The 12332-nt window shown below is 35.8% G+C and overlaps 1 protein-coding gene across 11 annotated transcripts in view; it reads right to left on the bottom strand.

Annotated features, from left to right (window-relative positions):
• Window positions 1–12332, bottom strand: part of DZIP3 (DAZ interacting zinc finger protein 3) — a 144704-nt gene that overhangs the window by 88659 nt on the left and 43713 nt on the right. For all 11 annotated transcript variants that reach the window (XM_010838572.1, XM_010838579.1, XM_010838580.1 and 8 more), the window contains 2 exons: window positions 11259–11351; window positions 10531–10583 (listed from right to left, as the gene is read on the bottom strand). In XM_010838572.1, the coding sequence (XP_010836874.1) occupies window positions 10531–10583; window positions 11259–11351 (146 nt within the window). The remainder of the gene's footprint in view (window positions 1–10530; window positions 10584–11258; window positions 11352–12332) is intronic.

Genomic DNA, 12332 nt, shown 5'->3' with positions numbered 1-12332 from the left:
CCCCAGAGGAACAAGGAGGTGCCCCAGCTGAAGGTATTCCAGGTTCTCTTTCAGACCGGTGTTCCAAATCTCCAGACGGCCGAGCCCCGACTGGACTTATTGGAGGGATGGACTAACTCACCAGGAATGGCCACAGGATAAGGTAAGGCTCTGGGGTTGCTCCCCAGGCAGGAACCTACCCCAACGGGTAGAAAAGACTGATCACCTCCTTGGGCTCCCAGGAAGGGAACACTAGATAGGAAGAACTGGGGACTTGGGAGGAAGGGAGGCATTGTAACTGATAACCTCCCTGGGGCTCCCAGGAAGGGAGCAACAGTTAAGAAAACCTGGGGACTCAGGAGAAGGGAGGCATTGTGATAGCCTCTGAATGATTGTGAGTGCGTGATTGCTGACTGAACTGAGTGAGAGAAACTTTTTTTGGAAACTGCAAAGCCAATTCTTTTTGCATATACAGTTAAAAATAACTAGCTTGTTAAAAGGCCTGCCAAGGAAAAAGCTTGAAGTTAACCCTTTCCATGTCCTTGAGATACACAGCCCACTCTGCCTGAGACCTCAGTCTTGGGCAAATTAGAACTTCATGCAAAGAAAAAAAAGGAGTCAAAGAGATATTTTAAATCTCAAACAGAAAACTATAAGATCTCTGTCTGTCTGTCTGGATTTATGTATGTCTCAGTGTATGTCTTTTTACTGATAATATTAAGTTGTAAATGCATTCTAATTTAATTGACCTAAAGAAAATTGAGTGCTTATAAATTAAACAATTCTAAGTACAAGAAAAATTAACCTAAATAAATTTCAGATTCACATAAACCGGGAAATATTCAATATTAAATATCTAGTATTAATGTTTGTTTGCTAATCTAATAAGGAAGTAAGGTGTATGTTTTTAATAAAGAAGATATAAAAAATAAAATTTTATTTTATAAAGGGAAAACAAAGTAGGTCTGACTTACAGGTGGCTGTTACAGAGAGTGATTAAAAGGTTTGTGGAAAATGGACCCTAAAAAGTCTGTGCACCTAAATGAGTTTAAAGTAAGCTGGTACAAAACTTGAATTTGGCCTTTCTCTCTGTTAACAGGACATACTTTCTTCAGATGTTGAACTACTTTCAATAATAGATTTAAGTTTCTTTACCTCTTAATTGATCTGTTCTAAATTTACCTTTAAAATCTTTTGTTAACTTTGGCTAAGTGAATAACTATTGTGACTTATACGATTCCACCTGACTGTTATAAACCCTTTTGATATTTATTGATAAAACTTCCTAAACAACTTGACTTCTAGATAAATTTGGGATGCTTCAGAGGGCCCCTGAGACATCCCAAAGAGCTATTAAGCTACCTGGGTTCATTGGACATGTTAAATTACATGGGAAGTACTGCTGAAGTGAAGTGAAAGTTGCTCAGCTGTGTCCGACTCTTTGCGATCCCATGGACTATACAGCCCATGGAATTCTCCAGGCCAGAATACTGGACTGGATAGCCTTTTCCTTCTCCAGGGGATCTTCCCAACCCAGGGATCAAACCCAGGTCTCCTGCATTGCAGCCAGATTCTTTACTAGCTGAGTCACAAAGGAAGTACTGTTGAAGGGGTAATAAATCATTTCAGATTATACTGTATGGTTGATGTTACTAATATAGGTATCCTAAAATTGTGTAAAATTCATATAAATCTGATATGTCCTGATAAAATATGGTCAATTATAATTCTAGTTATCATATTAAAATGTTATGACCAGGTTTCCTTGTCAATTGCTATAGAATCGGATTTTAAACATGCTTTCTATGGTTTTATTCTCATGCCTTTAAAAAAATACTGCTAGTTCTTCAAGATTTATAGAAAAGAGTTTCTAAGATTAAGCAAATAAACAAATTTTGTTACTAACAGTAAGCCGGTCCCAGACTGGAATTTGGTCTTCTTTCTATTTAGAGAACAAAGTTCTTAGAATGCAGCTTTAAATAACAGATTATGAATTTCTTTGCCTAAAAATTTAAGTGAGTTATATTTGTTTTTAAAATATTTTTGTTACTTTGATAAAGTAAATAAACATCATTTAAGATTATGGTACATGTAGCCAAAGTTCATTCTGCTTCAACAACAAAAAAACCCTCACAGTTAAGATTTTTGCTGTCCTGATGTCCTTAAAACATGGCAATAGTCTGCTCCTAAATCAGGAAATTAAAAATAGATAAACAACAGCTCAAAATCAAAGAGCCAGGGCTAGGGGAAATCCAAGATGACCTCTTGGCTTTTCCCAGCTCCCTGACAGACTTCATTTTTATTTGATGGGTTAAAGCCTTACCTGGCTACAGTGTTAATGCCCTCACAGTGAGTTCTCCAAAAAAAAAAGAAGAAAAATGTTTCACTGAATATTAAGTCTAGTGTTGTTAATTAAGGTCTGTGCTTCTAAGACTCACTTCTGAGATAGTTCCTTGTTATGTTATATTGCCAAAAGTTTTAATTAAGTTATTAAAAAGGACACTCTAAGATTGTTTCTAAAAGCTTATCTCAATAACCAGTCTTTGCATAAAGATCAGATGTTCCATGATATACAACCAGGAGATGAAAACTTGGCTATAATCATTTAACTGAGTCAAATGAGCTGGGGTACACCAGGCTATACCCAGTGAAAATTCTTGACTTAAATTCTTGCTTGTGACCTTACTAATAACTGCTAACTATATTATTTTCTATGTAGCTTGCTTCAGAACATTATCTCTTATGTTAACAAATGTGTGACTAAGCCTGTGATAAAATGCTGATATGCAGTTTCATATGAGATCAATAATTGTAATAATGTAACTCTAGATATGGATAGAAACAACAAGAGAAAATATTTTCCTGGACCAAGAGGCTAGTAAGACAGATATGGTCCAGAGACTTTTGCTACTTACAAGGCCTGGTCTAGTGACAACACATTGAGTGGCCTTTCAATGGAATCTTTGTTAGATCTGGGAATGAGCCTTCCCAGCTAAGTGGGACAGAATGACCATGAAATGCCCAAAAAATATGGCCAAGTATGTGGCTATGAAGGGACCTTGCTGACTGGAAGGTGGCCCTTGCCAGCTGCCTCTACAAAGATTAAATCATGACCACTACAAAATGCTGACCTTCAACACACCCTTGAAAGGAGTTCAGGATGGAGACAAAAAAATAAGGCACTCTATGCTCTGGGAAAAACCCAGAAAACAGGCCTTCAGATAAGTCAGATGTTTTTAGGTAAAGATTTTTATGAGTCCAAATTCTTGCATCTTCTCATGCCTAGAGAAGCACTAATGTCACAAACCAATGTCTGGACCTGGTTCTCCTGGCTAGCCCCACAACAGCTTTCCTAATCTATTAATCTTTGGGCTATATATCTTTAACTTTCTTGTTAAGTTTGTTTCTCCAAGTAGTAGTACAACAAGAATATCCATCCACCCAGCAAACACCCAGACAATGCTAGAACAAGCTGCCTTATCACTCTGTGGGCTCTCCTCTCCCTCCATAAATGCACCCTGAGGTCCTCAGGCTATTCTCCCTTTGAGATCTTATACAGGAGACTTCCCCCAGTAATAGAAAAGCTCAAGGGAGACCACCAACAACTAGCTGACCTGGAGATGTCCTGACACCTCCAGGCCCTGGAAAAGTCTTCAGCCATATCGCCCAAGAAAGCTTAAAAAGGATACCCATTCCTTTGGGCAACTGGGTTTATCCCTATCAGTCAGGAGATGAGATATGGGTTAAAGATTAAAAGAAGGAACCACTTCAGCCAGTTTGAACAGGCCCTCACATGGTCATCCTGGCAACCCTTACTGCTGTTAAAGTTACAGATGTCATCCCTTAGAGTCACTACACCAGAGTCAAGAAATCTGCAGCTTCCTTGATGAGGACACCTGGAAAACAGTTTGGGACCCCAAAAAACCTCCTCAAGGTCTGGTTCCAAAGACAACAGCCCTCACCCATGAAGGACGCTGAGCCCTGCTCTAGTTACTCCAGAAGCTGACTAGTCAATGCACAGCAGAAGCTTGAGGACTCTTCAGCCTTGCTCCAGCCACACTCTGGCAGCTGGCTGGTCAATGCACGGCAGAAGTTTGAGGATCTTGCTATCAAAATATCAATGGATTTTCATTGTCAACTCTGGCCTCTATCCCTAATCAGTATTATTGCTGTGCTTTTCATTACAGGACCAACTAGACTCCCTGGCTGAGGTGGTTTTACAGAATAGGAAAGGGCTAGACCTATGACACCACCCTTATGGCAGAAAGTAAAGAGGAACTAAAAAGCCTCTTGATGAAAGTGAAAGAGGAGAGTAAAAAAGTTGGCTTAAAGCTCAACAGTCAGAAAACTAAGATCATGGCATCTGGTCCCATCACTTCATGGCAAATAGATGGAGAAACAATGGAAACAGTGTTAGACTTTATTTTCGGGGGCTCCAAAATCACTGCAGATGGTGAATGCAGCCATGAAATTAAAAGATGCCTACTCCTTTGAAGGAAAGTTATGACCAACCTAGATAGCATATTCAAAAGCAGAGACATTACTTTGCCAACAAAGGTCTGTCTAGTCAAGGCTATGGTTTTTCCAGTGGTCATGTATGGATGTGAGAGTTGGACTGTGAAGAAAGCTGAGCGCCGAAGAATTGATGCTTTTGAAGTGTGGTGTTAGAGAAGACCCTTGAGAGTCCCTTGGACTGCAAGGAGATCCAATCAGTCCATTCTAAAGGAAATCACTCCTGGGTGTTCATTGGAAGGACTGATGCTGAAGCTGAAATGCCAATACTCTGGCCACCTGATGCGAAGAGTTGACTCATTGGAAAAGACCCTGATGCTGGGAGGGATTGGGGGCAGGAGGAAAAGGGGACGACAGAGGATGAGATGGCTGAATGGCATCACCGACTCGATGGACAAGAGTTTGGGCGAACTCTGGGAGTTGGTGATGGACAGGCAAGCCTGGCATGGTACGATTCATGGGGTCACAAAGAGTCAGACACAACTGAGAGACTGAACTGAACTGAACTGAGACCTACTGACAGCTGAAAAGAGATGACTCTATCTCTTCTTAATTGAAGAATGCTATAAACCAATCAGAAATAGTCAAGGGCAAGGCCCAACCACTAAGAGAATACATCATACAAAGACAGAAACTAGCTAATTTCTGGGTAATTAGAACAATATCTGGAGCTGGGCATCGTGACTTCTCCCTTTAACAGGTCCTCTCTTCATGTTCTTTGCAGTGCTCTTCTGTGGTCCTTGTATTCTCAATGTAATTGTCAGTTCATAACCTCTTGGATTAAATCCATAAAGTTACAAATGGTAATAGCTCAATATAGCCCCCTAAATGATGGGGAGCTCTGAATGTCCTACCAAAACATGAGATGATGCTTTCTACAATAAGTGATAGAAGCATCAAGAGGGGGTAATGAAGAGGAAAAATTAAAATTTTACATAACTTCCTGCTCCTTCTGCATCTGTAACCCAGCTTGCTCCTTGCAAAGTCTAGATCACGCAGGTCTCAGAAAGTAGGGACTCACAATACTAGGAACTGGAGCTTATCTCACTCACCCTTGTTTTGCTCTTTGCAATCGCCCTAGGCCCTGCAAACCCGCAAACCCATTTAATCATGCCTGTCCATGTATAAAAAACTCTGTAACCCCTTTGTTTGGGGCTCAGAGTTTGGACTGTTAACTCCTCTGGGCCCCCCAGCATAATAGACCTGAGTTCTCCCACTCTCCAAGTGTGGTGCCTGGTTTCTCGAGTACTGGTTTCTACAACAGAATGGGTAAAGGGGTCAAAAGGTACAAACCAGGGATCCAAAATATATCATGTGACTATAATTAACAATGCTACAATGTATACTTGAAAGTTGTTAAGACAGTAGATCTTAGGGACTTTCCAGGCAGTCCATTGATTAAGACTTCATGTTTCCAATGCAGGAGGTGCAGGTTTGATCCTGAGTTGAGGAACTAACATTCTACATGCTACAAGGTGCAGCCAAAAAAACAAAACATCTTAAAAATTCCCATCATACAAAAAATCTATATGAGGTGATAGATATATTAACTAACCTTACGGTGGTAACTGTTTCATATATATATGTGTGTATATATATATATATATATGAACATATATATGTGAATATTATACATATATAAAAGCATCACACTGTATAACTTAAACCTACACAATATTACATACCAGTTATAGCTCAATAAAGCTAGAAATTAAAAGACAAGCAGCAACATGAAATAAAATAAAGATCATGACAATTAACTATTTGCTCCTGTAATGCACATATGATTCAACATTTGAAAATAAACTGATGTAATTCAACAGATTAACAATAAAGAAGACAAAAACCATATGATTATCTCAATGCATGCTAAAAAGCATTAGTTCATTATTCATTCATTATAAAAATTTTCAGAGAGGTAGCACGAGAAATGAATCTCTTCAACCTAAACAGGAGCATCTGTAAAAATTCTACAGGTAACCGCATACTAAATGGTGAAACACTGAAGGCTTCTTCCTAAGATCTGGAAAAGGCAAAGATGTCTGTCTGCTCTCACAAGTGTATTCAACACTTTACTAGAGAACTTGGCTCATGCAACATGTAAAGAAAAATAAACAAAGAGCAAACAGATTGCAAAAAAGAAATAAAATTGTCATTATGCACAGATGGTATACTCATTTATAGAAAACCTCAAAGAATCTACAAATAATATTAGAATTAGTAAGTAGCAAGTCACAGGATATAAGTTCAATAGACACAAATCAATTCTATATAATAGAAATAACTAGAAATTGAAGTTTTATAATTATCATTTACAATAGCATAAAAAGTCAAATATACATGGATAATCTAACAAAATATTTATAAGCCTGTACACAGAAGACTACAAAATATTTCTGAGCAACATCAAAGAAGACTAAATTAAATGAAATTAATTATACACCATCTTCATGGATGGGCGTTCTCAATATTGCTAAGATATAAATCATCCCCAAATTGACCTACAAATTCAATGCAATCAAAACCTCAGCAAGAAGTCTACAGAAATTTATAAGGTGTTTCTGAGATTTACCATGTAAAAGCAAAGGATCTAAAATAGAAAACTAGTTTTGAAAATTTAGGCAAATGCAAATTAAAACCACAATAAGATACCATTATGTATCTTTTAACATGGCTGAAATTTTTAAATTTAATAATACCAAGTGCTAAACAGAATACAGAGAAACTATAATTCTCTTACAATGCTGGTGATCTCTTACAATGCTGGTGAGAATAACAAAATGTATAGCTACTTTGAAAACAGTCTGGCAGTTTCTTGTAACATTAAACACATACCATATGACTCAGCAATCCTGCTTCTAGGAATTTACCCAAGAGAAATGAAAACATCTCTTTCTACAAAAAGTAATCCATGAATATTTATAGCAGCCTTATTTATAAAGCCAAAAACCAGAAACAATTCAAATGTCACCAATTGTTAAATGGATAAATAAGTTATGGTACATCTATACAAAGGAAGACTACTCAGCAACAAAGAAAACTGAACTACTGATACATGCAATAACAAGGAAGAATCTCAAAATCATTACGCTAGGAAAATAAATCCAGATGCTACAGGTCTTCCCACTAGAGGATAATCAGAAAAAAGCAGTATTAATCAGAATGGAAATCATATCACTGGTTACCAGAATTTAGAGGTTGAAGAGGAATGACTATGTAATAGATTTTATATAGACTAGGGAAGACGAAGAGCTATTGATCATGGTAGTGGTTACCTGGTTGTATATAAAGAAACTCATTTAAACGTATATTTTTTTAAGTGAATTTTACTGTATATGAACTATAGCTTAAAAAAGCCTAACCTATAAAAAAAATTCAGTGTTTAGAAATGCATTTATATTAATAAAGAAAGTGAAGAGATGATTACTGTGAAAGTCAGGTCAACAGTTACCTAGGAAGAGGAGAACTGAGTGCTTCTGGAGCGCCGACAAAACTATTTGGTGCTTTCGGTAAAGCCACAAGACTGTATGCTTCATAATTCTTTTTTAAACTCTGTTTTTATATTTTGTGGGCTTTTCTTCAAGCATATTTTAATAACAATAAAGCATTTTGGGGCTTTTCTTTAAGCATTTTTTAATAACAATAAAGCATTTTAAAGTTAAAAAACAACCAAATATTTCTGTCATTCATTCATAAAACCTTATGAGGTAGTTCTTCCACTTTTGATAATAAGGTTCAATTATTCCAGGGTTTTCCCACAGAAAATAACTATAAAACTTACACAAATTTCAAAAAGCAACTCCTTGAAGACACCAAAGAGTGGAAGAAAGAAACCAACCAAACAAACTGAACGTAGAGAGTATATATATATGCTCAGAGAGAAGAGAAGAGAACTACATGAAATTAAGTTTATCACTTTTAGAGCTTTTAGTCTGAGGCTAAGTATAACATTCAGTTCGGTTCAGTTCAGTCGCTCAGTCATGTCTGACTCTGCGACCCCATGGACTGCAGCACACCAGGCCTCCCTGTCCATCACCAACTTCCAGAGTTTACTCAAATTCATGTCCATCGAGTCGGTGATGCCATCCAACCATCTCATCCTCTGTTGTCCCCTTCTCCTCCCGCCTTCAATCTTTTCTAGCATCAGGGTCTTTTCAAATGAATATTCAGGACTGATTTCCTTTAGGATGGACTGGTTGGATCTCCTTGCAGTCCAAGGGACTCTCAAGAGTCTTCTCCAACACCACAATTCAAAAGCATCAATTCTTTGGCACAAGTATAACATAGCAGAAAACAAAGGTCTCCCTGGTTAAAGGAATCAAAAAATTGAAGCCATGGAGCCATGGCTGTTGAGTGTGGGGGAATTCCAGAAAGGAAATAGAGAAGAGATCCCCCAATTTTTTTGGCCACGTCTCTGACTGACAGCTGAACCATACATGTGGAACACTCATTCACAGCAGCTCAGCTAAAGACAAAAGATCTGAATTGAAACTGGAACCACTAGGCAAGAAAAACAGCCTTGCAGTTCAGTTCCAAATAAGTTAATTGCCTATCAAAAGAAAAGTAACACACTCATTGCAGAATCTCCACATCTGTCGTGTAACTATTGGGTACTAGCTATATGCCAGGCATTATGCTACATTCTGGGAATATACCAGTAAGCAAGTTAAAGTTCTTGCCCTCATGGAGGCTATAGTCAAATGGAAAAGAGAGCCATAAAAGTACAACAGAACTTAGTAAATGTTTTAATAGGAGAAAAAAAGGGAATATGTCATTGAAACACCTAATGCAAAGTAAATAGGACTTTCTAGAAGTTTTAACCAGCCAAATCCAAAGGAGTGGAGTATTCTGGGCAAAATCTAGAGGTAAAACAGATGGCACACTTAATAACTAAAACAAGTTGAGTATAGTTGCTGCATATATAGTAAGAAAAGAATGACAAGAGACACCAGTGAGTATAGCAGGGTCCAAAGTGTCTTAAAGAACCAAGCTAATAAGTCTGAACTTAACCAGGAACAACTAGAAGTCTGTTAAAGATTTTCAAGCAGAGAAGTGAAGTATTTCCAATTTTCTTTTAAAAAAGCTATTTTAATGGCTGAACAGACAGTTCTATAGACTGTTGAACAGTCAGACTGAAGAAAGGTAAGACTGGAGCCAGAAAGACAAGTATAGAAGCTATTTCAGAATTCCAAATGAAAAATAACTTTATTTAGCTTAATAGAAGCACAAGGGCAGAAGGAGGCATGTACAATATATTTAAGAAGCTGAATTAATTGGACCTAAAAAAAGTTACATAGCAGTGTTGGGAAGAAATATTGTGAATCTAACTGTGGGCATATTGAACTATAGATCTTTTTGAAAAATAAAAATGGAAATATTTAGCATTCCGGTAGATAGACCTAGAGTTTTGAGAGTGAGATCTGAAGCAGAGATAAAGATTTGCGTTTCATTAGCTCACAGGGAAAATTGATGCCTCAGGTATTAATGTCTAATCCTGGTAGATTAAAAAATGGTAGACATTTTAAACAAAAGAAAAGAAAATCAATGGATTAGGGTAAGTTTTATATTGAAATTCCTAATTTCAACAGAAACAATTTATAGCTCAGTGAATTTCTGCTTATATATGATATATAAGCAGTATATACAGTAACAATACAGCTTTCTCATCTAAGAAACAGAATGATTCTAATTCTCAGATGAGCCTGGAGGCCTGGATGAGTTGTGAAAGCTAGAAGAAAGTTTTTTATAACAACCTAATTTAAATAACTTTAAGAAAAATATGTTTGGTTTTCATGAAGGGATTCTTTTCATACTTAAGGTAAAAGCATCCACATAATTTTCTTTTCCTCTTTAGAATTTAAGTGTCTACAAAGAGGTGGGGAAGGGTAAACAAATGTCAATTAAATGCAGTTTTTCACACAACTGATATTGTCTTTCAATTTAATGAAGCACCAAAAAGTAACAGAAAACACAGAAAGAAGCAACTGAAAAATATATACATGCTAAAAAAAAAAGTAGAATATTTAATTTCAAACTTACCTTGCTCCTAAATTTTCAATGGTTATATATTCATCCTTTCTCACAACTTCAAACTGCAAGTGATGGGAAAAAAAAAGCCCTAAAGTAGTTCAATTTTCAAAATTCTTTAGTGTTACTTCTTAGCTTTAATGTTTGAAAGAAGACAGTGAGAATGAAACTATAGTGAATATACAACAAATAAAACAGAAGAAACAAGCTATAAACAATCTCAGTCAAATAGTAGAGCTGATCTCAAAAACCAGTTCTACTTTATATGGCCATAGGATTTAAATGCCAAATCTAAAAGAGAAGATCATACCTAAACATAATACATATATATATATTTTAAATTTTGGTTTACTTACTGATAAACTAAAAAATCAAGAAGATATTTTAAATAAAATGAAATAGCAAAACCAAGACTATAAAGGGTTCAGAAACTCTGAAATTTTTTTTAACCATATGTGGAACAGAATTATATTATCATCCTCTGTGCATGATAGACTTTCATCACTGGTCATGGCCTGTTTTGTTAGTTTCTGTGTGTGTGTGTTTTATTTTTTTATTTTTTTTTACTTTTAAGTACCACTTAAATACTACTTTAATCAACACAACAAAATGTTAGAGAGCTTAGTCACCATCAAAGAGAATATGACTAGGCTACTATTATTATAATTCCCAAATCTGTTCCAAGTCAAAAACATCATTCCAGTGAAGGAAAGCAAGAAAAACAAGAGAAAGATACTCACCAAAATTTTGACAATTCCAGGTACCTCACATTGCAGCATCCTTACCATGTCACCCGTACATCCTTCCTTTAAACATTTTTTTCCACTAAAACTCTATAAATTTTATCAATAGAAAACAGCAATAAATTATCAATAGATAAAATAATATGAACAATAAAAATAGAAAAAACCCACTGATGTGCAAAACTGATTATATTTATATAAAGTTAGAAGCAAATATTGCTAAACAGTAAAACAAAAGATGTGAATGAACACTTGGAGTTAGCTGTTCAAAGATAGTCCATTACTTGTACCAATGGATTTCCTATTTAAAATGTATGATCACACTTATCTCTCTCATTTCTATTAATATTTCAAAATCTTTACATAGTTACATTATAAACTAAAATGAATTTGCTGCTCCCAGTGAAAGCAACTTCAAGCAAAATATACAAATTAAATAAGTGCAAAAAGAAATACTGAATTTTTATTAGATAAGTGAAGATTTCAGTGGAAAAGAAAGAATAAAAATTTGAGTCCTCTGATCCTGATCTTGCCATTTCCTCTGGTTAACTTACTTAGTTTTCTTTTACTTGTCTTTCTAAAGTTGAGCATTACCGATTGCCCTAACAATCAAAGAAAGTGAAAAGTATTTACATACTGCTTAAAAAATGAACAACTGTGCCTTATATAATGATTTTTACAATGTACAATACAAATTTATCTGTTAATCTTCACAACCTTATAAAGTAGGTATTACTATCCTCACTTTATGGCTTAGAAAAATGAGTTTCAGCCTAGTGTAAAAAAAAAACCTAGTAAGTGGCTCAATATGGACTTGAACTCAGAACACTCAACTCCATATACAATTGCTTTATAAGTATTTTCTGTGGTTTGCACAATGTAAACACTTTAGAATTAAACATTATAGACCCAACTTATGGCTATTACCTCATTAAAGAGTAAAGAGTAAGTAACAGACTCAGGCAATCAATTTCTATTTTAATTTCAGTGGAAAAAAATTCAATTTTGTTATATGATTTTAGGCAAATATAAGTAATACAAATATATTTTGAAGGTTTTCTGTTGGTTTTT

The sequence above is a fragment of the Bison bison genome, unplaced genomic scaffold (genome assembly GCF_000754665.1).
Source record: "Bison bison bison isolate TAMUID 2011002044 unplaced genomic scaffold, Bison_UMD1.0 scf7180017864098, whole genome shotgun sequence".
Classification (NCBI taxonomy): domain Eukaryota; kingdom Metazoa; phylum Chordata; class Mammalia; order Artiodactyla; family Bovidae; genus Bison; species Bison bison.
This window is presented reverse-complemented; position numbering and strand designations above follow the sequence as displayed.